The sequence below is a fragment of the Mauremys reevesii genome, linkage group 7 (genome assembly GCF_016161935.1).
Source record: "Mauremys reevesii isolate NIE-2019 linkage group 7, ASM1616193v1, whole genome shotgun sequence".
In the NCBI taxonomy this organism is placed as follows: domain Eukaryota; kingdom Metazoa; phylum Chordata; order Testudines; family Geoemydidae; genus Mauremys; species Mauremys reevesii.
The window spans coordinates 53443506-53469610 of NC_052629.1; the positions used below are offsets into that span (position 1 = coordinate 53443506).

The following is a 26105-nucleotide window of genomic DNA, read 5'->3' on the forward strand; positions in this document are numbered from 1 at the left end:
TTCTTCCTGACAAGCCACTGCTCTCCCCCAAAACACAGTCATCTGGAATACCAGAGACAGTTGGGCATAGTTCCTTATTATAGGTGAAGCTGGTAGTGCTGTCTAGTTAAAGGTTGCCTAGCACTTCTCAAATTTAGTGATACCAAAAGTTATACCATGTAATTCCACGGGGTGAGAAAAAACTTCTTTACACCATGAGTTAAAGATTCTAGCATTTATTCTACAGAGTTTTGTCCTTGTCTATAGTTATTTGAGAAGAAAATGCATCTAACTGATGGAAAAAATAGCATTGTGGACTCCACTGCAAACAATTATGCAGACACTCCACACAAGGAGTAGGCACTGTTCATTTAATTCTCTTATAAGAGGAACTGGGGGGAGGGGGAAGGGGAAGGAGGAAGATGAAGTTACAGTGCCCTTACTAAACTAAATAATGTACTACAGTATGAACATTATTGGAAAGGATAAATAAGAGACCAGTGAACTGTTGGTCTTGGACTTTATTGTTTCAGAAATCAGTACACAAGCATAGCACATTGTCAGCATAGCACATTGAAAGGATAAAATAAGTTTCTCAATTGCTGATTTGATCTTTGCCAGGACTGGTAACTAGACTGAGTACAGCAGCAGTTACATAGGCCTCATTTAATTTTAAGGATTTCTAGCAATAGCTTGTGCCCAATATTTGCACAGGCTTACCTGTTATCCCAGCTTATAATATTTGTATTTGCCAAACCAAGTATGGTACTAGAACAAACATATGAAACATAGTTGCAGAAATTCACCATTAATGTTAGTGGGGCATTTTTGTTAAATATGGTAAAGAAAATACGAGTTGTATGGCAGCAATTCGGGAAGAGGACTCAAAGGATTACAGGCAAAAGCACTTGAAAATATATATAGCATTTGGTTTTGGGGCCTGGAGGACAGGTCAAAAAAGCAGAATAGAGTTCACCTTCCCTTTGTTCCAGCACCATCATTAAGCAAATTTTAGAGTGGGACTGGTCACTGAGCTCAGACCTGAGAAGGCCATCACCAAAAATAACTTAGTTGATTTCAGTATAGTTGTTTTATTGGCCAACACACACATTATAGCCTAAATATTTTTTGGTAGTGGAACCAACACTTCAATAGTTTGATATTTCCAAAGTTTAACTTCTCAGTGCAAAGACATAGATATAGCTAATGAACATTAAGGATGTTGGAAACATTACAGCCACACTGAACGCTAATTTTTCAAGTATACACAGGAAAGGTGCTAAAGTTCTATTTACCCACAGGACAAATAGATGTAGTAAGAGCGCAAGCTTCTTTACCACTGCCCACCATTCCAGAAGGGTCGCATTGCCTCTCCAAGGCCTCTGTATTTCTCTGTGCTCACCCTAATTCTTTCTAAAATTTCAGCTGAGATGTTACAAGGGCACGAATTGTGATTGACTAAGTCAAATTCTAGTAGATAGGGCTCTAATTCCTTTCAGGTAGGTCACCCAAAGGCCATCAAATAGCAGCAACAGCTCTCAGACAACACCACTTTCAGTTTAAGCACAAGGTTCCATATTCCAATACTGGTCTCTTGAGTTATCTTGTGCCCCTTTCTGTACACTTGATTCCTCATTTTGGAGATCACTTTCTTTTTACTATGCAATTATAGTAGATGCAAAAAGTGATAGTTACAGAATAATATGTTGTCAAACCTTTCAGAGAAGCAGACTGATTTAGTTTTGTTTACTTAAGTTTAGAATATAATTTACTAAAATATATGGTCTTTCCCATTAAGATATCACAAATAATGTACAAGTGTTTGCACTGTAATCCAAATTTGACCTGTCCACATAAGAACTGGGAAACTTATCCTTGAGATTCATGTTGTACTGAAACACCTTAATACTGCTGAAGTGCTTCAAACTTCTGACTTCTACATGAAAGTTGCTTGTACACCAGATTAATTTTTACTAGGCATACGCACTAAGCAGAGTTTGGTGAACTATCAGATGGTTAAAAAGAAAAATCTTAATTCATTTTTTCCTACTACTTCCACCAGTGGCAAGCATGGTGGCCACCCGGATAAAGATGTTCAGTGTATCCACGTAAATACCCAGACACCTAAAAAAAAAAGAAAGCCAGTTAGTTTAATTTACTATAAGCAGTGTTATAAGCAACATTACACAATGTTAATTCAACAGATTAGGAAATTTTAAAAATAAGGCTGAGGACCTGAGTGTCTCACTCAACTTGTTTTTTAAGATGTGTATGTGAATCTCATTTTTCTGAAGTGATCTGTGTAATCATTACAAGCAGAAACTGACTAATTTGCCACTAAGACTTCAGTTATGACATATAGCTCTTATTTACATTTGTTTAAATCACATTCTGGAAACTGGAATGACAACCACATGTGTTAAGCAATAAGCTATAGATGGGTACAAGTGCATAGTAACTTGTCATGGGACATTACGCTTGTAGTTAAAAAACATATTGGAACTAGGATTTGGCCCAAAACAACTAAGCTACCATTAAGTTCAGTGGGACCAGGATTTAGAACAAAGTTGAACAATGTTGGGTAGATTCCTTCTTTCTTCCTCCCAACAGCTTACCCCTCAAATCCCTTTTCTTTTAGAGTCAGTTATTTACATAAAAGTAAATACTGAACTTACTTCAAAAAGATAACAGAAATATGCCTTTCCAACTCAAAAATATAACTGAGGAGAGAAGAGACCTTTACAAGGTGAGAAGGTTAGCCTATTATCAGATTTGGCTATTATTGAGGACAATTAATCCCTATATTACTATTAGCTACAGTGGTCATAAAAGTTTTACTAATTTACAATGACAAAGGTTATACATTATATAAACTAGGATATTTTACAGCTTACAACACAACTAAAATTGTTTTGTTTGAACAGATTAAGAATGTGAGCTGAAAGTCTTTCAGAAAGCAAGTACAAATAATTTCCCCCATCCACACAAACACTGTTAGAAAAAAAACTTACATTGGCTGAGAGATGTACTTAAAAAGGAAAAAAAGACCTCTTTTTTGGCATCATATGTAGTACTTAGTCATGCTTCTGTAGTCTTAAAAATAGGTATTTTTCAGTAATAGTTTTATCCCCATTAACTATTTTCATATTGTATTTGGAAAACAATGTGGCTATAATCTAGTGCATTTTAGTGTACAGTGAGGTTTAACATCCCAAAGTGAATTTCTCTCTTTAATAATATCTGCAGGACAGCAGGTAAATTTTCTTTATACACTACTCCATAGCTTGAAGGGACATCATCAGTTAAAATAGTCTTAAAATCAGATCAGTGTTGACAACAGGATAATACTTACGAGTTGATGGGGTCATACTTTGCTACTCCATATATGGATACTGGGTGCGTCTCTGCACGTTTGATAACTTTTTGTGTATCATACAGCAGGAACATGCCAAAGAGGATCAATCCACCATAAACTGCTACAGAATAGAGGCCTGCTCCAAATGCAGAGGTAGGAGGCAGGAACATAGATCCTGGAATAAGTGTCCAAAAAAGGTATTAAAAGCAAGCCCCTTCTTTGTGAATAAACATTGTTACAGTCTTAATTATTTGAGGAATAGCATGATTTATAATGTAGGAGCATGGAAGGACCATCCTGCAAGAGTGCTCATGTCATTCATGGTGCTTCTTATATGCCAGCTATTTTCATGGATTCTAGCATACATGTACAGCATAGTAAGAGATGTGACATTTATTCAAAATTGCAGAAGAGTACTGTATAGGACTGTTGCACGATTAAAAAAATTAAGTGTGTGATTAATCATGCTGTTAAACAACATAATACCATTTATTTAAATATTTTTGGATATTTTCTACATTTTCAAATATATTGATTTCAATTACAACCCAGAATACAAAGTGTACAGTGCTCACTTAATTTTTGATTAAATATTTGCACTGTAAAAAACCAAACAGTATTTTTCAATTCACCTAATACAAGTACTGTAGTGCAATCTCTATCATGAAAGTTGAACTTACAAATATAAAATTATATACAAAAAAATAAGTGCATTCAAAAATAAAACAAAGTCCACTCAGTCCTCCTTCTTGTTCAACCAATTGCTCAGATAAACAAGTTTGGTTATAATTTGCAGGACAAAATGCTGCCCGCTTCTTGTATACAATGTCACCTGAAAGTGAGAACAGGGGTTCACATAGCACTGTTGTAGCTAGTGTCACAAGGTATTTATGGGCCAGATGTGCTAAAGATTCACGTGTCCCTTCATGCTTCAACCACCATTCCAGAGGACATCATCCATACTTGGTGACAGATTCTGCTCAATAATGATCCAAATCAGAGTGGACCTACGTATGTTCACTTTCGTCATCTGAGTCAGATGCCATGAGGAGAAGGTTGATTTTCTTTGTTGGTGGTTCAGGTTCTAGTTTCCACATCGGTGTGCTGCTCTTTTAAGACTTCTGAAAGCATGCTCCACACCTCATCCCTCTCAGATTTTGGATGGCACTTCAGATTCTTAAACCTTGGGTCAAGTGCTGTAGCTATATTTAGAAATCTCACATTGGTATCTTTTGTGGTTTGTCAAATCTGCTGTAAAAATGTTCTTAAAACGAACATGTGCTAGGCCATCATCCAAGACTGCTATAACATGAAATATATGGCATAATACGGGTAAAACAGAACAGGAGACATACAATTCTCCCCCAAGGAGTTCAGTCACAAATGTAATTAATGCATTCAATTTTTAACTAGCACCATCAGCATGGAAGAATTTCCTGTGGAATGGTGGCCGAAGCATGAAAGGGCATATAAATGTTTAGGATACTGGCATGTAAATACCTTGCAATGCTGGCTACAAAAGTGCCTGTTCTCACTTTACCTGAAAGTTGTAAATAAGAAGCAGGCAGCAGCATCTCCCATAAATGTAAACAAACTTGTTTGTTTTAGCGATTGGCCAAACAAGAAGTTGGATCGAGTGGACCTGTAGGCTCTAAAGTTTTACACAGTTTTGTTTGAGTGCAGTTATGTAATGATAAAAATCTACATTTGTAAGTTACACTTTCAGGATAAAGAGAATGCACTACAGTACTTGTATGAGGTGAACTGAAAAATACTATTTCTTTTATCATTTTTACAGTGTAAATATTTGTAATCAAGAATAATATGAAGTGAGCACTTTGTATTCTGTGTTGTAACAGAAATCAATACATTTGAAAATGTAGAACAGGGATTGGAAATCTTTGGCATGCGGCTTGCCAGGATAAGTTTGTTTACCTGCTGCGTCCGCAGGTTTGGCCGATCGCGGCTCTCACTGGCTGCGGTTCGCTGTCCCAGGCCAATGGAGGCTGCGAGAAGCGGCATGGGCCGAGGGATGTGCTGGCCACCACTTCCTGCTGCCTCCACTGGCCTTGAGCGGAGAACAGCGGCCAGTGGGAGCCGTGATCGGCCAAACCTGCAGACGTGTCAGGTAAACAAACCGGCCTGGCCCGGCCCGCCAGAGGGCTTACCCTAGCGAGCCACGTGCCAAAGGTTGCCGATCTCTGATGTAGAAAAACATCCAAAAATATTAAATAAATTTCAATTTGTATTCTATTCAGTGCGATTCATTTTTTTTAGTTCATTGCGTGAGTTAACTGCGATTAATCAACGGCCATAATATTGTATGATCTAGAATTTTTTTAAACACTGTTCAATCACATGATTAGACTGTAGCATAATGCATAAATGCAATGGGGCACACATGCAACCCTTACTTCAACATTTTGAGACTTCTGAATTCTTAAATGTCTAGCCTTAATTTCAAGAGTTAGAACTTGTAAGTCTCTTACAAGTTTCCTTAAAGTATCTTTTCACCTAGAGGGCGAAACAAAACCCACCTAATCAGTGTTATTTTCATATGAAACTTCTATGTCAGACCATTTCACAGAGCAATTCTAGCATGTACGTTACAAAAAGAGTATACAAAAAAAATATTCAGTAGCTAATTTGAGTCACATTTAACATGGCAATTTTAATATTTATTACAAGAAGACACCATTGCAGTTTTTTGCTGTGTTACAGTTTACTGAAACTTTAACCAGATGGATTTTTATCCTAGACTTTAAAAATGCATGAAGTCCATGTCTATCAGTACTCTTCACTGAGAGTATTTATAGTGTGGTTTTAAACCAGCAAAAATGTTATTTTAAAACAGGGACATGCTGACAATTTGCTGTGGTTCCAGACTAAAAAAAACTTGCTGTCTAAGAGAAGGTTAAGGGGTGACTTGATTACATGTACCTACATAGGGAACAAATCCTTAACAATGGGCTCTTCAGTCTAGCAGAAGAAAGTATAACACAATCCAATTGCTGGAAGCTGAAGCTAGATAAATTCAGACTGGAAATGAAGTGTAAATTCAAAAACAGTGAGAGTTAACCACTGGAACAATTTACCAAGGGTCATGGAGGATTCTCCACCACTGACAATTATTAAATCAAGATTGGAAGTTTTTCCTAAAAGATATGCTCTAGAAATTATTTTGGAGAAGTTTTATGGCTTCTGCTATTATCCAGGTCAGGCTAGATGATCACTGTGGTCCCTCCTGCTTTAGAATCTATGAAGACAACTGCTCCTGCAAATACTATCTAGCCAGGTACTTTTGGGTGTACCTTTCCCAGTCAGGGCCAGTCTCACTGTATTAAAAATACTGTATAATTAGGTGAGCTCAGTTTTAGACACTTGGAAGTCAAACATCAACACAGTATTTTGTTTACCAATTGATGAAGCAAGAACAAGGCCAAGGCCTACTCCCAGTGGTCCTCCCATGTTCAGAAACTTTTCACTTGGTGCACACATGGCCACAGTTGAGAGACCGCCTACAATTCCTGCTGTGTACCAGGCAGCTCTGATTAGCAGAGGACCACCCAACAAGGTCAAGGGAGCCACCACTGCACCCATAACACCTAAGTGAAGAAAAAGACAAGCAAGTTTGGAAATTTAGTTATGTTCAATGCTGTATATATTAAATGGCTGAAGATAAATGCCCTATCCCTAGAGAGTATTTTTCAGCCACATAACTGAGTCAATAGGCCAGACTCCGTATTGATTTACACTCTGTTCAATCTTATTAAGTTCAATGGGTTTGCTCAAGGAAGAAGAGCCAATGCAGAATCTAGCAGAAAATATTCAGTACAATGTCACAAAACTTAGATCTTAGCACATTTCATCTACCGTTCATTTAATTATGAAGGACAGTTCAGAAAAATGAGCAGTCTTTATGCTGGCTGATGACAATTACAAGGCCTGTTCAAACTCAGCAACAAGTATATCTTGAACCGATAAATGCTTCAGACAGTACAGATGAACCAGTTAATACTTTTTCAGTGAGACAGGTGTGATTCTTTATCAGATTTGTAATCAAAGTTAAAAATCTGCTTGATATGAGTGAAGTTCATCAACCATATCTTCTTACACTGAAAGTCTTTCAAAAAAGTGGGTTGTCAATGCCCACCCTGACAGTGATTTGAGGGTGTGGACATTTAATATGTCACACAATACTAACCTTTCAGGTTACAAAAAACAGGAGAAGGATAAATGCTCTTCCTGATAATATACTGTGAACAGTGCAATTACAATTCCTTTACTGAGACACTTCTGTTGCCTAAGAGAAGGTGGTCTTCAGAGAACAGACCTTATTAACAAACGAGTTGCAGGAGACAAGCTGCATTATATTCAAAAGTGAATGAATATTGCACACAAGGTACATAGCAGCTAGCTGGTAGCTCATATTGGAGTGGACATAACTGATGTTGCTCTACCCCTTCCCACTGATCCATGAAAAGCCGATGGTTCACTGATGATATTGTGACAACACGGTGAGTGATTGGCTTTACTTCAATCATTTGCATGTTACTATAATTTTAAACTATTATTATAGATAAAAACTAATGGTACTTTCATTTGCACAAAAAATAGAATTCAAGTGACACCTTACTTGCTCACATCAGAACTGCAGAAATAATCTGCTATAGACTGACTCATACAACTTGATTATATAGGACTGCTGATGAGGCAGTTAGTATCAGTATGATACTTATAAAGCCATGCTAACCATAAAGCAATCATTCAGCAGGTAAGCTGAAAAGACGCTAGAAGATGCAAGTAATTTCATGTACTAATGTGGCATATATTGCAGGTTTGATCTGAACATGCATTTTCATAGAAGAAAAAAAATTACAGTTCTTTAAAGGGACACACATTTGATTAACCACATTTCCACCTAAGTGTTCTTACCATTTTAACTCATAAGATCACTATAAAAGATACAAGCAGAAACTATTTCTATTCTTTAGTTTGTTCATTTCAGTGTACTTTTTGTACTGTCAGTTTCATTGTTTTGTGGAAGGAATAAAGCCTTCCCCAGGGTCTTCAAGAATATGCTTTACCTGTATTAGCAACTCTGACAATGAAATCAAAGGCAGTAAGAAATAGAGAAACAACGTGCACGAGAGGAAGAAGGGGTAAGCCTGAGCACATTTGCTCTTTTGAAGGGTGTTTTCAAAGGGACCCCAAAGAAATAATCAACAGGGAGCAGAACACTCCTTTTGGGGTCATTCTTTAAAAATTTAAAAAATTATGTTTTTAAGGGAGCTCATAAAAGTCCTTTTTATGAAGCATCTTTCAACTTTATTTTTTAAGGAAATCTCTTCAGCAAAGGAATAGCTTTGCCTTCTCAATTACCAATGATGAGTCTAAAGTAACTGTTAAATTTTAATATAATGGAAACATTACTGTACCATTTTTTCTATTAATAATGAATGCAAATAATCGCAATCTTTCAGCAGGTGATTTGCGGAAAACAGCCTTGTGACTAGTCATGAAGACTTCCAACATAACCTGCAACATACCACTAACCAACCAGTAATTTCTATGTTCCTACTGAGCTACCGAAGTGAAGCTCAGTAAATTCACTGGTCAAGCACAGGATGGGCAGAGGAAATCACCCCAAACTTTGACCTTTGGGGGATGGGGGAGGGATAGCTCAGTGGTTTGAGCATTGGCCTGCTAAACCAAGGGTTGTGAGTTCAATCCATGAGGGGGCCACTTAGCAATCTGGGGCAAAAATTGGTCCTGCTAGTGAAGGCAGAGGGCTGGACTTGATGACCTTTCAAGGTCCCTTCCAGTTCTAGGAGATTGGTATATCTCCAATTATTACCTATCTCCAGTAAGGTCAATCAGGATTATTAACTTTTAACTCCTCAGGTACCCTCTGAATCCTATCATGAAGTCTGGTGCATTCATATATTCAGGGCTGCCATCAGGCCCTCAATTTTTACTTTACCAGCATATGGGGGGAGGGGAGAGGGAGACAGGTTCTGCTTCTATTAAGGTGAACAGGTTTGGGAAATGGTTAGATTGAATCAGAGGGCTTTGGCTGTTCTGTGGCAGCTGAGTACAATGAATAGAGGGTAAGCGTTCCTCAAGAGGAAAGGCATGCTTGCAGAATCCAGATATCCCCAGTACCATTCAATGAATATTAGCAAGAGAGAAAATGCATGGCAAATACCAAAGCCACACCAACCTTACAGAGGATCTGTTATCAATCCATTTAGTTTTAAGAGAATAAGGATGTCTAAATAGCTGAATGCTGCACAATGTACTTGGGGCAAAAGCCATCTCCAGAACTCACCCATAAGCCCCAGCCAACGTAAGAAAGATAATGAAATATTCTTTAAAGTAACAGCCACACAGAAGGTGCTGTAAACAGGAATGAAAGGAGCTAAAAGGAAGTTACAGCTCCCCCAAAGCAATAGATTTAGGAGAGTTTTGGGAGACTAAGAACTTGTTCTCCTTTAGAAGTAGGCTTATCTTCAGCAAAACCACAGACATAATATTTCATGTTAGGTAGCTGAGATACTGTCACACAGAAAATTAAATGCACCTACCTGCATGAAGCATCCAGGCAAGGTGTTTAGCACCAGGATTACCTTCATAGGATATTGACCTAACCAGCATCCCAGCACCAATCATAGCTGCAAAACTTGCACCTATTGCCTGTAATATAAAGAATTACCATACAAGAATTCAAGAGCACACTGAGATGTACAAATTTCTCTACTCTGCCTCTGAAATCTTAGTTTCTATTAATTTTACTAACCTAAAAGTCAATAGTACTTCTATGCACAATTATCTCTCAAAGATTCAAGAGTAGAAAGCTGCACACATAGTTGAGTAAAAGCACGATTCATTCAGAAGTACACAACTAAACTTCACACAATAGCCCAAATCCAGCAGTCCTTACTCTAGCAAGACCCCAATGAGGTCAATGCATTTTTTACCCAGGAAATCTGAGGACTGTAGAAGCCAAGTGGTATACCAATTGGTGTTGTGTGTCTAAAGCTGTCCAGTACAAGATATGTCAGGTAACAAAAACAAACAAACAAAAAATACACATAAGCAGCTAACTGGATGATTCCAAAGGTGTCCCCTGATGGTTCACTGTATCCCCACTTATGACCTTTCATTTACTTGAAATATTTAAGCATTGCTGCTTGTTCCTGGTACATGCTTTCTCCCCAAGCCCCCTCCAGATACCATCTGTTCTGCTCCCATTTGTTTCCAAACCATATGTCTCTCTCCTCTTGCTCAGCCTAGCTGCTTCCTGCTTGAACAGGAGTGTGTGGCCTAGCAGCTAATAGATGATTGACTGAGACCATTAGCTGCTACTTCTGGTTTGCTCTCGCCAAAATCACATCTCTATGACATGCTTAAATGGACCTTGGTGCAATTCTGTAAATAGATTAAACATGGCTGTCTGTAGCTATGCCTTCTACTTTGTCCAATTATCTACATTTACCCTTTTCAGCACACACGCTCTGCGGACACCCAGCCACCCTTTTTAATGTATGTCTCCTGCTCTCCCCGCCTCATGCACACGTTCATTAGAATTTTACTCTGGGGGGAATTCTGCACCAAAAAATTAAAAATTCTGCATATTTTATTTGTCAAATCACTCCAGTTTCAATTATTTTGGTAATTTGTTTCAAAATACCTGTCAACATGTCAGCAATACAGACAAGAGCAAAAAGATTCCCGCAAGAGTAGTGTGTTAAAGACATCCCTACAAAAACCCAGATCCAGAGTGTGTGCGCGCGCGTGCATGAGACCTGTGGGGGCCCCCCCAAAGCCCAGACACCAACATCCCCCTCCCCACAGAGCCCAGTCATGGGGCACCCCCTGGCCCAGAGCCATTACTACCCCAACTTCTTTACTGTCCTGCTTAGAGGCATTGTATAGTGTGGTCCACCCCTTCCTCACCATTTGCCAGAGTTGGCTGGATCTCCCACACCCTCTCCCATCCCTAGGAGAATGAGATTCAAAGAGCATGCAGCCTCCAGCCCCACTAGGCTAGGCGCTCTGCTCACTGTGAGCTGGGCTCTGCAGAGTCCAGCGGCCCCTAGAGGCAGCCAGAAATTCTGCATTGCGCAGTGGTACGGAATTCTCCCGGGAGTAGAATTTACACCAGCATGAACATTTGAAAATTTGGACCTAAATGTCATCACTACATTATGCACAATTAATAAATGGATTTGCAGAATCTGGTACAGATGTCATTTTAATACTAAATTTTCAGATAGTCATACACCTACAAATGCCAGTGTGCATGTTCACAGGGAGGAACAAGCAGGAGATATGCATACACAAGATTTCCAAAGGAGATGGCTGGACACCCCCAGAGCATATGTAGATGGAAATGGATAAGTTAACAAGCCTGGCCTCAGTCAGCCAAATATGTATGTTTAGTTAGGATTCTTTGATGTTCTTCATAAAGCCATCTTTTACTAGAATTAAATAATTAGCTATAGCTCCCTCTAGTGTACATAATGTGCCTTTAGCGACATTTCTGAAACAAAATGTTTCAAATAAAACCACATTCAGCACTTTGTGGAGTAAAATTAGTTTAAGATTATCACCATTCTTATTGCCAAGTTATGTATTATAAATTAGCCACAGTTTAACTATAACTAAGCTATGCATATTTTAGCTAAGAAAACTAAACCTTCAGTTCTTTCTTTGACACTTTACCACTACTTGATTTGTTATCATTAAGTGTTTAAGTTACTTTAAAATAGCTATTATGATTTACTTAGGTATTCATAATTTTACAATTTTGATTTATAACAAAAATGTTTCTTCAGAATTTTTCCAGACACCACTAGTATTTAGCTTACCTACTGAGACACACTTAAGAAGAGGAGATTGAACAGTGAGACCACTGAGCTCTAATTGCTTTCAGGTAGCAAGCTCCTGTCAGTCTGTTTTTTTTTTTTTTTTTTTTTTTTAAACACTAGAGCAGGGATAGTCAATTTTTTTTGTAAAGGTCCAAATTTCTTGGATGAGGTATAATCAAGATCCAGACTCCAGAGAAGAAAATAATTAAATAATTAAAAAACCCAACAAGTACATAAAAGATGTCAGCGCCTGTTCAAATGGCGGGTCTGGATTTGGCTTACGGTCCGACTATTGACAACCCCTGCACTAGTTCATGTAGGATGAAGTTTCTTGTCTCTTCCCCACCCCAAAAACACACACAATGACCAGAAGTTTGTAGATGCGCCTTATTCAAAGAATTATGTAACCCTGTACTGTTGGGGTTGCTTTAAGACAACTAGACACATCCCATAAAGTTTCACCTCCTAAGATTCCAAGTTCTACTTCAAAACACGGTTTTCTTAATACTAATCTTTCTGATTAAAGAGAAAGCCCATATAGCCTTACCAGCCAAGAACCCCTCATCATGAGGCTCATGAGTGCAGGAGATCTGCTGACTGCTACAGCAGACAATGCGGTCAAACCAACACTTCCTGCAAAGTACATGTAGGTAGAACGGATTCGGTCTTTCACATACTGAGGCCAAATACTGAAAGGGATGAAATTATGAACAGTTATGTTGCTATTTTTTCATGTTTTAATTGATCTCACCACTTATTCTTAGTTCTGATACAATCAAACTGTTATAAATATTTAAGACTAATGAGATCCATCTTACAGTGGCATACAACATTCACTTTAGAGACATTTGTCATGAAATATATTATGTTTTAGGTCTTAATTTGTTAACTTCTTTTCCACCATGCACAAAGTTATGTTGTTTCCATGGAACTATGCTAGTTAAGTATGGGATGACATTCTACTATAAATAATGCTAGTTTACAGTAGACCAGTTGCACATTTCCTGTGTGCGTTCCTTTCACTCCTGTCTCCATACTGTAAGTATCTTACTCTCACTATTTAAAAGGCAAGAGAGTGGTGTGAATAAGTATATTATAGGTTTTAAAACAGTCTAAAAGGAAAAACCCATAGTATATATACTAACAATTGTAAGTAATTTAATGAAATTGTCACAAGTTGCTAAGTCACCAGAGCAATGTATTATCACATGACATACATGCTATGTTTTGAGATAAGGAATACCCTAGAAATTATAACCTTAGATACGAAAAGCTTTTGTATTACTATGTTTAAAGAACAGATTCTACAAAAGGTAGAATTTCTACCAGTTAGTGACACTTAAAGATTATGCATGTTTTCTACCACATTCCATTTTACAAAGTTACTATTTTTCCCAGAAGTCTGCAGACAACTCAAAAACATCTCAGAAGTGCAAACTTTCCCCCATTCATCTTAATGGGTGGTAAATGAATGACAGTTATTTGAATGTTAACAGAGAAGGTTGTCAATTGTATTAGAAGGATTGGCACAAGATGCTAAAGTGAGATGTCACTTGAAGCACGAATGCATGGAGCTTGGAATACCACTTCTTCCCCATCTCTTTCTGTTATGAACCTAGTAAGTTTATCACAAAACTGAGCAAGATTTTCTTCTTTTAAGCTCACACATTCATAAAACTTTAACATACGATTTATTCCTTGAAGGCTTCATCATTAGCTAGGATGCTCCACCCTCACTGTAGACATGGAACAGAATTTGTTATACCGAGGGCAAACACTTTTTGTAAGTTAGTGTTTACAAGAGACAGGTAAATAGGGAACAATTATGACCTGCTTACAATGTTTACATTTTCTTACAGCTCTTGGTGAATTCAAGAAGCTATTTTTGCTTTCTGAACAGGGTCTTAGAGGAACTTTAGATAATGTGGATTTAACTAGCACTTTCACAGAAGTTAGAATATCCACCTACATTTTAACTCTTGACATTCCCCAGACAAGAACATAGATACATACCATTTGAGATGGGGCAGAGGGCACAAATACTTCAAAGTTAATAGTATTTGCAAGATAGAAGTGGGATATTTATAGCAGCAGCCAGCCAAATTGCATTTAAACCCAAAGCTTTAACAAAATTTGTTTTCAGGTTTATATATAAAAATCAATGCTTTCTACAAGAAACTAGCATTTTTCTTTTTAGTTTAAAGTCATAAAAAGTATGCATGCACAGAAGGAGACTGGTTGGGCGAGAAATTTGCATGTAAATAGGGGTGAGTTTCAACTGATCTAGCCTTGATTTGAAATAATAAGCATGATATTTTGCTCACACGGCTTTTTCAATGGCTCCAATTTCATTTGACATTCCCATTCCATAATAACATAGAGCTCCAAGACCAACAGCAGCCCCTCCGGCAACAATCCATCTTCCCATCTGGTCCACTGCACAACAGAAAAAGATATTGATATTCCTGTAAGTGTTTTGTCTTGGGATCGAGTAGAACTGTTTTCTAATTTCAGTTTAATTACGTAAACAACTGATAAGGAAGGGAAAAGCCCTCAAGATTTATAAAAACTCTTCATTCTTAATGTCCAAATAAAAACTTTACCTGTTAGTCTATCATTATTTTATAGGAACTTTTCATCCACACTGATTGTTTCTCTTCCATGCAATGAAGTTCAGAGAGGAACAAAGATGCCCCCTGAATATCAAATTCTCTTGTACTGCTACGTGTTGCAGCTTCAAACTACAGCTAGCTAGCTACGTGGATCAGTAAATAAATGTTACATATTTTAAAGTTTATCAACAGGAGGCAGCCATTTCTAAGATTATATAGTAAGTGGAATAAAAACAAAGAATAAAAAAACCCAAGAACAATCTCACCCTCCAATTGGTTAGTGATATGTGCCTATCATCTAGGTAAGTTTCTTCATTAAAAACCGGAGGGGAAAAAAAAAAAATCAGGCCTTTCAGATCTCTTACCTTTATGCCCTCCCCTCTCAATGTTGCCTTCTAAATCTGCTCTCATTGACAACAATTATAACAAATTTTTATCCATCAGAAAGACCTGAAATTGGACATTACTGACACTGCTGTAAAGGATAACTGAGTAATAAAGATAAGTAGCAGCAACTGTTGATATTTCCAGTTGCATGGTTTGTTTTTATTGGAAAAACTAATCTCTCTCAAGGAAGTTTTATGTTTTACTGGACTAGATATGCTACTCAAGAGTAACCCCTTTGTGGTCTATCTGGCAAATCCATATTTAGAAAAGCAGAGTTTTGAACTTCTTGAATACATAAAGTCAGCACATTTGGCATCTCTCGTGTACATTATGACAGCAGATTAAATTCAAAAGCATTGTACGCTTCTTACTAACTACAAACACAGGAAGACTGATCTTTCAGTATAATAATATAATATGCCTATATCTCATAGAACTGGAAGGGACCCTGAAGGGTCATCGAGTCCAGCCCCCTGCTTTCACTAGCAGGACCAAGTACTGATTTTTGCCCCAGATCCCTAAATGGCCCCCTCAAGGACTGAACTCACAACCCTGGGTTTAGCAGGCCAATGATCAAACTACTGAGCTATCCCTCCCCCCATGCTGCACAATACTAATGGTATCAAGACAAACATTCACTCTTAGAATAGAAGATGATACTTCTTTGGATGTAGAGAATGGTTAATTTCCATTTAAAAAAAAAAAAAGGACTTCAATCCTCAAGCTGATCAAATAGAGTCAATTGTCACTAACAGCCATAAATTGCCACTAAATTTATCATACTGTAAACTGGCACCAATTCCAGTGATTTCAATTGAACCATACTTGTTTACACCCGGGCTCAATTTGGCACAGTTCTCTTTAGTCACATGCAGTGATTGTTTAAGACTTTGCCAAATCAGTAGCAAAGAATTATATTTTGAAATTATACAAGCTCAAAGTAGCTGATCGGTTAACGAGCAGACCCTGGAACTAGAGCTCAGTTTATCTTCCTGCCTTTCATCACCCCACAACCCCAATCCCACACTAATACTAGAGTATCAGATGATGTGAATTCTGTCACTGAGTCACTATACAAATTTGGGAAAGTCACAACCATTTTGCCTTCGATTACCCATCTATAAAACAGAGGCAATACCTCAGGCATGTTGCAAGGCCATAGAAATATGAATCCTACACATAAAAATAGATCTCTGCTTCTTAAAAAATATGTTTAACTTTTTAAGAAACTTACTACTTGACATATGAATGACAGGGTCTTCAAGTTTAGGAATTTCCATGTATGGTTATGAATATGAACAACTCAAATTGCTCCATGGCTACTGGAGGTATTAGCAATATCAAATGTTGCAGAGAGGTGAAGAAACCCATTTTTCAGACATTTGTTTTCAAATGCATAATTGACATTTAGTCAAACTCTATAGTAAGTCATAATGATCCAGGATTTTAAAATGATTTCTTTGAACACCAACTGTAAAGCTTATTTCAAACATTCTGAATATTTGAGTAGAATGGTTATTCACCTTTAAATGCAGTTTCCATTGCTGGCTCAAAAGCTGCTTCTTTAATTTCTTGGCCAGTTCTTCCACGCCGCACACCCATTTTTGCCTTGGAGGCATACCCCTGTTATGAGCAGATAGAAAGGAAAGACAATTAAATAGATCCTAGAACAGGGGTCGGCAACCTTTCAGAAGTGGTGTGCCGAGTCTTCATTTATTCACTCTAATTTAAGGTTTTGCGTGCCAGTAATACATTTGAACGTTTTTAGAAGGTCTCTTTCTGTAAGTCTGTAATATATAACTAAACTATTGTTGTATGTAAAGTAAATAAGGTTTTAAAAATGTTTAAGAAGCTTCATTTAAAATTAAATTAAAATGCAGAGCCCCACAGACCGGTGGTCAGGATCCAGGCAGTGTGAGTGCCACTGAAAATCAGCTCGCCTTCGGCACACGTGCCATAGGTTGCCTACCCCTGTCCTAGAACAATAAATATTTACAGATTTACAAGCAGTACCTCTAGCTTAATGGCAAACTCTGTTTCAATTAATAGCAAGATAACAGTATAAGTAAAAAGGAGTTTTCTAAATATAACTGATCCCTTCTAACTCAGGTGTCATTCTCTTGAACCAATTGTGCAATACACTAACAATAATGCTGACTACACTAAATTACAGAAGTATCAATTCTATCTTAATATATGAATACTGGTCGAGCAGACAGCATGATTTTATTCCGAGAAAAAGCTCAAATACCCTTCCACCCCACCCACTGGCCCTGTAAATGGCCAGAACATACTGGTTTTTTGCTTTGCATAAATAAAGGTAAATATTTGCTGCCTATGTGCTTGTGAACAGGCCAGACTGAAAGACATGGAGACTGAATTCAAACTGATCACAGTTTTGGGTGAAGCAGTTATAGCAACACTCCAACCCTCCTCACATTGTACCATTTGAATCCTTAACTCTACTCTGAAGGGCAAGAGTAGAATTAGGGCCCATAAATTTTATGGCAGGGACAGTTTAAGAGAAAAGATTTAAGATGAATGCCAACAAACTTGAAATATAAGCAAATTGAAATTATGTTATGATTTCTATGATTCTTGGCTCTCACTAATTAAAACATCCCCTGGAAATTTGAAGCCACTGCACTCTCTTGGCTTTCTTTATTAATCTGCACATGCAGATGTGTTCCTAAATATGGGCTGTAAGCACTTAGGAGTGTTTCAACACAGATTTAGAAAAGAAAGGAGTGGTAGTCAAAGTTGACCCTAAAACTTTTTAACTATAGTTGTGAGAGCAACATATATAGCACTGATAGCTATTAGAACAGAATTTAACATCTTTTTTTTTTAAAGCAACTTACAATGATATAGTACAGAAGATGCACTGTCGCACACAATCTACAAAACAAACCCAAAACGCACAAAAAGAGGATATTTAGAATTTAGTTGAAATAACTTGGACTTTAGTGCTCATGAAAGTATCAGAATAAAAATCTGGGAGACAAAAAACACTAAGCACAAAGCAAACAATCAGACAAACTTTCCTCAACCCAGTTTTCTTTAAAACCCACTCTGCAATTTTTTTGGGGGGTGGAGGAGAATATACCCCTGTTGTAACTCCCCTGGTGATACAGACAGGTGAAATAAATTTAAAATGGAGTTGTATCAAAATCTACTCCGGCAACAATGGTAAATATGCCTGATTCCTGTCTACACTAGTGTTTCCAGTGTAGTAGAGAGAGAAGTTGGGTGAGGGAGGTAATAACTTCTATTGGTCCAATAAAAGATATTACCTCACTCACCTTGTCTCTAATATCTTGAGCCCATCACTGATAACAACACCGCAAGTTTCCAGTGTAGTGGCAGAAAAAGACTGAGAAATTGGTGCAGGCTTCTCCAAGAGATCAGTGTCAGCGGACAAGGCCTTCCCAGACACCACTTATGATGTGAAGGAGTCCAATCTGTGAAAGAAGCTTATTGGAATATCTCTTGGAGTGAGATTTCATCTGTAATCAGTTTCTTAATGCATTAGGCTTAGACTTGCGTGTTGTGTTTTATTTTGCTTGGTAACTTATTTTGTTCTGTCTGTTACTACTTGGAACCACTTAAATCCTACTTTTTATATTTAATAAAATCACTTTTGCTTATTAATTAACCCAGAGTAATTAATTAATACCTGGAGAAGCAAACAGCTGTGCCTCTCTCTCTCTAACAGTGTTATAGAGGGTGGACAATTTAATAGTTCACCTTGTATAAGCTTTATACAAAGTAAAATGGATTTATTTAGGGTTTGGATCCCATTGGGAAGTGGGTAATGGGTGCTGGAGATAGGAACACTTCTTAAGCTGTTTTCAGTTAAGTTTGCAGCTTTGGGGACACGGTTCAGACCTGGGTCTGTGTTTGCAGCAGGCTAGCATATCTGGCTCAACAAGGCAGGGTTATGAAGTCCCAAGATGGCAGGGAAAACTGGCTCAGAGGTAGTCTCAGCACATCAGGTGACAGTCCCAAGGGGGTTTCTATGATCAAACCCGTCACACCACTAACATGAGAGATCTGAAGGGGTTTACCCAGGCTTGATGAGTGTGGTTGGTGAATGATTTGCACACAGAGCAACAAGAGGAACACTTTCATCCCCAAGACAAAAGAGAGAGAATACATTTACTACTGGAGGAGGACATGAGACCTTATCGGAGAGGCATGGTCTGATGTCAGACATGGCTTAAATGAGCATGTATCAACTCATGAAAGGCTCAGTGTAGCCTTAAAGGCTAAATGCCCGATGGGCGCAAAACTCAACACACTGTTGCAATACAATATTTTGTATAAAAAAGTTCTGCATTTTCCTAAATAAGAGAGGGAACAACTGAGGAGTTGCATATACTGTAGAGTTCCTGCTTCATCTGCAGTTGCCAGAAGGAACTGAGTATGCTCTCTTTTAAGACCTTGAATCACGTGGAGTGAGAGGAGGGAGAGAAACATAAGGACAGGCAAGGTCTGAGCACATCTCCAATGATTGATGCTGTTCAAGAGTTTTGAGCATGGATGCTCAAGATGCACATGACATTTAAATAGGAATCTGTGCTGACAATTCAAGAAATACAACTCCATTCTAGTCTTCTGAGCCAAGATTTCTAACAAGCGAGTCCCAATTAGAGTAAAATATTCATTGTACATCTTTGGGCCACTGTTAAATAATCTTTTTGTTAGGCTACTGCTTCAGTAAGACGTTGAAGCGCTGTCGTCCCCTTAAGTTGGGCCTTCCATTTCAGTTACCTCACTTACATTTTCATCTGCACCAAAATGCATCTTTTAGTGAACATGGAAATGGCCTCAATGGTCTAATTTGACACCTTTTGTACAAGCAGTTCTTATCAAATTAAAAAAAAGCTACCTTACCCGGTTAGGTTGCAAGATCCACCTATTTGCTTTTATGCTGGAATTCCTCAAAGCTGGAAAGGTCTGTGTAAGTGCAGGACGGAGACTCTGGCGTGGCAGTGTCCATAAACACGCTAATCTTGCTGCCAGCATGGTTGCTGCTATTGATTCAATAATGAGTATTCCTGTAATGGCATGAGAAAATATGCTTTAGTATTTGGTTACTGTATCACAAAAAGCACAAATAAAGCAGTAAGATTATTTGCCAGTTAGGTAACAAAAAAATAAGTTTTATTTATCATCAAGTACTATTAAAAAAAAAACAAAAAACGAGCCACTACATGAGATGTTCTGGAGTTAAATATAGCCAGTACAGATACAGGTGAGTTTAACAGCACATCCTTTAGTCTAGAAAGTCAAGGATTTGATTTCCCATGCCAGAATTTTGATTCATACCACATGCTCACCAGAGAAGAGGAAAGGTTTCTCTTCTAACTTATCTGAACAATTTTGCGTGTGCTCATAACTAATGGCAGTCCAAATGTAGGTTTGAGACCTTGTGGCAACTAACTTCTGGTGTTAAGAAATAAACTAATCTCCTGCTAAACATTCACCCCACCCTGAATTCTGGAAATAGTCTTGGGTAGTGCATTCTATCATGTACGTGGACTACTAATCAAAATATCACCTTAAGTGCACTGAAGTGACGTGTAATACAACCCCACCACCAGCAAGCTCTTTTTAAATAATTTAAAAAATGCAACTAACAATCTTAATACTCCACCAAGGTCATAGATTAAAGCACCTATACAAGATAAACTTGGTTTTATTTTATTTACAACAGTTAACCTACTGTATGCTCTACTAGTACAACCAGAACTACCAACTTATTTTCATGAACACTGCTTTTTCTAGTCTTAGAAATATTTTCTTCTAATACAAAAGATATGTATGACTTTTCTCTATAAAGATTAAAACTAAGCTACCAATACACTATCACAGTTCCTTGACACTTTCATAGACACCAATTTGATTTTATTTATATGTAGCGACAAAGGGATGCATAGTACAGTTTTAATCCTCATTTCAGGCACCTAAAACAATTTTATTTGTATTTATGCACATTAGAATAAGCACAGCTATTTTTTTAGAATTCAACTGAAATTTTCTACTAGTCCTTAGAGTAAGATCTTAGGTTTCAGAGTAGCACTGTCCCAATCTTTGTGACAGACACCAGGTCTTTGTTTATACAATGCCCAGCACCGTGGAGCCCTAATCATGATTGAGGCCTCAAGCACTACCATAATATAAATATTAAATGAGTCAATTTCAAAAGGATAAAGTAAAGCAGATGTCCAAATAATTGCTAAAGAAAAAATATATTCACTTTGTTTTGTAGCTCAGTTATGAAATGCCACTGTTACAAGGAGTTTTTTTTTTTTTCAGAAACCAGTAGAGAATCTTTTGGTTTTTGTATTACTACATTCCCTGAAAGGATGATAAATTGCATCACTTATGACAAATTTTCAGAATTTTAAAGATTATTTGGGACAGGACACAGCTTTTAATTAACTTTCAAAACAGACTTGCTCTCAAAAGTCTTATGTATTAAAACCTTGAACAGAAGTTTGGCAGGTTATCAACAGAATGAAACAAATTCTAGTAATGTTGCAGATCATCTTTTATGAAAGAACATGAGACAAGAAAACAGTTTGGTCATTACTGTGTGACATCACATAGGACACAAGTTCTAATCCAGAAGGCCCCTTTACACAGAAGCCTTGCTAGTATACTTCCTAAATAGTGATGGGATCAACTAAACCTACAGACTGAGTCAAGACTCCTGGATTCTGTTCCCAAACTGCCACCAACTTGTTACGAGCAAGTCATAACCTCTTTGTATTTCAATTTATCCATCTCTCACATGGGCATAAATCTCACAGAGCATCACAATATCTTATTAGTAGCTTAAATGGTATAACATATATGGCCAGTGAAAACTTATCAAAGATATGTAAGGGTTAGGCTTTTACTGTCATTTGCCATACATGGATTGCCACTGATTGTCATTTGACAAAATAAATGTACCACACAATATTGGGATAAATCTTGGTTTCATGAGCCTCTAATTAAAGAGAAAAATACAAGTTATAACTAGAAATGTGAACCTTTAATGTGCATTAAATGACTTAGACCATCAATTACCCAAAATGATATAAACAAGAAACTGCCCAGTTTTTAGGTGGAGAGGGTTCTGAAATGATGAGGTGTACAATTTGAAAAGACAAATTCTTGTTCAACACACTCCCCCCAACCCACTTATTTGGACCACAAAACACATCCCCCCAGAAGGTTGAGTGCATATTCGGGGTGGGGCAGTAGTGCTAAAGTCACAGGGAAAAAGGGAGTGAGTTACTGTTCCATACCTGGGAAAGGGGGGGAGGGTCTCTCCCCCCAATATTATTCCTACCTCAGCATTACTCTTGTTTTAGAGAGAAGTCTCCCTCTAACTCTGGCCAAATAATTCACTGCATCCCATGGGAACTCCCTAGGCCTTTCCGTCTCCCCAGGACCCTGCACCCCACATACAGCAAGAGGGGCAGCTCCCCCAGGGCCCTCCCCCCATACAAGAGTGACAGCTCCCCTGTCAACCCCCAGGGCCCTTCGTGCTGCCCCTCCCCCACGGCGCTCCGGCACCCGGCCGGCGGGACAGGAGGCACAGCTGCCCCGCAGTCCGGTCCGATAGCGGGGCCCGAGCAGACGGGGGAAGGTCCCAGGGCCGGGCGGGAGAGCGAAGCCAACAGTCGGCGCTGATGCCCCTCACCTTCCCAGCGCCCACGCTGCGCGCCGCCACTGCGCTCTATGCCGTATCCCTGAAGTGCGAACACAAATTGTGCGTCACGAGCCAAGTCACGTGTGATGACGTTAACAGCAAAGCTGAGTGGCTCCCTCTTCTCACGTGATCTTAAAACAGGACACTGCCCTTGGCTACGCCGTGCTCAGCAGCCATATTACATTTGGGCAGCTTAGGTACCTGCCCCCATATTGAATAAGGGCAAAGAAGCCATCTTTAATTCGGCCGTGGACACTTCTGGAAAACGTCTTGCCTGGGAGCGAGGGAACCATTGACAGGATCTGGGGCGTTAGCAGCCATCTTACAAGAGGGCATGTCTCGCTATTAGCAGCCATCTTCAATGTGGTAAGTCAGCCAGCAGCGACAGCCATTTTGAATGAGGGCAAGGAGTCCTTGCTCAGGCTGAGAAGCCTGTGGCCGGTGCTGGGCCAAGTGCCCTGCCATTATCCCTCATCGTGCGGTGTGCTGAGTACTTGCGGCCACCCTCCCTCCGCTGCTGGGGAAAGCTGGAGCCCTCGGCCGCCCTCTAGAGAGCAGCAGGGTCCGGCCGCTCTGCCTGCGTCCCCCACCGCATAAGTAGGCCAGGCACCAGCCTGAGGCGGGGCGGCGGCGTGAAGAGTTTGGTGGCCGGGCCCTGGATGGCGCTGACACCCTTCATTGGCCCTGGAGGGGACACTGCTGAGCCCCTCCGCCACGCCCCGTGCAGGCAGGGAGCCAGCGCCAAGCTCCCGGAGCCCCGTGCTGCACAACGCCAGGGTCCCTTGGCACGCTCAGAACCCAGCCCCTCCGTCTGGCACCTCCCTCCGAGCCTCAACCCGCTGTCCTGCTGCCTGGCCCTCTCAGCCCGGTGCTGGCTCCTCCGACTCCCCATGACGGGAACACGGCCCTCTCCCACAGCCCCACCCCACAGGGGTGACACTCGTGGTTTACAGTTTAACGCTCTCAGGGGCATGCAGTAATTGTGAAGCAGTCAACACCCTCCCCAAGATCTGTATGCTCTGCACTTAGCAGCTGAAGCCGAGGGGAGACCAGAGCATACGGAACATCCTAAATGCAATGTCCCTCACCAGCTCACTAGTCCCTATGGAGAGTCTTGGGGTATCATCTGTTATCACCCTCACCGACCCTGCCCCTGCAGCAGCGTCCCTCATCTTAATCTAGTGAAAAATGGTTCTTTCCCCCGTCCCCCACTGTGAGTTCCTTTATAGACTCCTGCTGGGTAACCTGCTTCTTTTCTGCCTTTTGATAATTTTCCATTACTTCCAACCCCCTCCCCACCTTCTGACAAAAAGAGGAAATGTTTTCAACCAGGTAGGTACATTTGTCCCAATGTATTTTACTTTTGAGTAGACCATTGTTGAGGGCTGATCACTCACCCTATTTCTAGCCTGGCAGAGACATGTCACACCCCTGCTAACTCAGAGTGGATCCACATGCATATCTGTTTTTCGTGACACAGCAATTTTCATTATACAGTTTCATAAAATGAGCTACAGTTCAGAAGTTGTACAACCAGAACCCGTAATTTGTTACAACATACCACAAAATATGCTATCAGCTCTGTCAAAATACCTCTGTGTGTATGTGTGTTATCGGGAGGTGAATGGGTGGAGAAAAATAAAATCATAACACAAACCTGAGGGTCACCCTATGCAATTAATAGGCTGCAGGCTTAAAACAAAAGGAAGTACTTTTTCACACAACACACAGTCAATCTGTGGAGCTCAGTGCCATGGATTTGTGAAGGCCAAAAGTATCACGGGGTTCAAAAAAGAATTAGATGAGTACATGGAGGATAATGGCCATTAGCCAAGATGATCAGGGATGCAAACCTATGCTCTGGGTATCCCTAAACCTCCAACTGCCAGAATTGGGATTGGACAACAGAGGATGGACAACTCAAAATTGCCCTGTTCTGTTCATTTGCTCTGAAGCATCTGTCACTGGCCACTGAGAGAGACAATATACTGGGCTAAATGGGCCGTTGGTCTGACCCTGTATGGCTGTTCTTATGTTAATGAATTCAGTTGTTCAATGTGCAGTAAAAGCTGGGATTAGTGGCTCTGTGGTGAGAAACAAAATAATGAGATACACCTTTGGGTTTATTGATGTTTAGAGAATAAAGACTAGTGCTCCTATGAGATGTTTATTAATTGCTATGTTAGTTCTGGGTAGCTGTGTTGTTAATACAATATTAGCTAAAGTGTGGCACTGAGCCATAGCCTTCTGTTAGGGGCCACACGGAGCCAGCAGGAGTACGGAAGGCTTTGGACCCACCTATTCCTTGCCCCTTTTGCATAGTTAGTGTCAAGCCTAGCTTTGGATACATGTGCTTGCCAGGTGGGTGAATAGGAGGAAGGAGAGAATTTGGCACAGTACCAAATAAAACCTTCTGAAGAAAACCTACCCTTCATCAGAAAAAAAGATTCACTTAAGGCTGGTCTACACTACACAATTAGGCCGACATAAGGCATTTTATGTTGACCTAATTAAAGTGTTGACAGCCTTGCTCCTTTTGATGTAAGTACCCTGCTATGCTAACATAATAACTTCATCTCCATGAGAGGCATAGGGCTTATGTCAGTGTAGGTAGGGTGACACAGTGTCTGTGTAGACGCTTACATTCCCTGTTGGCTGTCTTGTCAATTTCGTGGCAGGAGTTGTGAAATTAACCAGAAAGCTGGGAGCTAGAGCCTAGCAACCTCTCCCCCCACTCTCCTGGAGAGCTGGGGGGCTGGACTCCACTCCCAGCTCAGAGCCAGGGCACAATGGATCCCACTCCAGGGAACTGCAGGACTCCACTCCCAGTGGAGAATGGGGAGGTGAGAAGCTCAAGGCAGCTTCCCCTACACCCAGTGGGGAACAGGGAAGCTTGTGGTGCAGCCAGGCTCCCAGCAGGGAGCTACCTGTGGTGCTGGGGAGCTGAGAAACTTACACTGCCCCTCTTAAATCAGTGGAAGCGCTCCTGGTGAGGTCACATGCCACTGATCCAAGGAGGGTAGTATGGACATGCATACTGCAGTGTTTGTATATTGACCTAATATAGGTGGACTTACACTTCTAGTGTAGATATACTCTTATATACAGTTTTGAAGCTCAGTTATGACATTCCACCCCAGAAATCTCTTTCCTTCCCTCCCCATCTATCCTTCCCTTCCCCCTATTTCTTT

General features: G+C 39.7%; 1 protein-coding gene and 1 long non-coding RNA gene across 7 annotated transcripts in view; one reads left to right on the plus strand and one right to left on the minus strand.

The window, feature by feature from the left end:
* Positions 1 to 482: 482 nt before the first annotated feature.
* GHITM (growth hormone inducible transmembrane protein) lies at positions 483 to 23059 on the minus strand. Of its 3 annotated transcripts, none has more exons than XM_039547913.1 (9): positions 22906 to 23059; positions 20103 to 20266; positions 16730 to 16829; positions 14532 to 14643; positions 12755 to 12896; positions 9922 to 10030; positions 6751 to 6939; positions 3332 to 3509; positions 483 to 2103 (listed from the first exon to the last, which is right to left on the minus strand). In XM_039547913.1, exons 2-9 carry the CDS (start codon positions 20232 to 20234, stop codon positions 2016 to 2018), a joined length of 1050 nt encoding a protein of 349 aa, XP_039403847.1. In that variant the 5' UTR covers positions 20235 to 20266; positions 22906 to 23059; the 3' UTR covers positions 483 to 2015. The 3 variants fall into 3 exon arrangements, with proteins under 3 accessions (XP_039403847.1, XP_039403848.1, XP_039403849.1); XM_039547914.1 differs by lacking the exon at positions 22906 to 23059 and adding an exon at positions 22552 to 22877; XM_039547915.1 differs by lacking the exon at positions 22906 to 23059 and adding an exon at positions 22508 to 22877.
* The window catches only part of LOC120409574, an 86321-nt gene continuing 83212 nt past the window's right edge, over positions 22997 to 26105 (plus strand). For all 4 annotated transcript variants that reach the window (XR_005601349.1, XR_005601348.1, XR_005601351.1 and 1 more), the window contains exon 1: positions 22997 to 23280. This is a non-coding gene — a long non-coding RNA (uncharacterized LOC120409574). The remainder of the gene's footprint in view (positions 23281 to 26105) is intronic.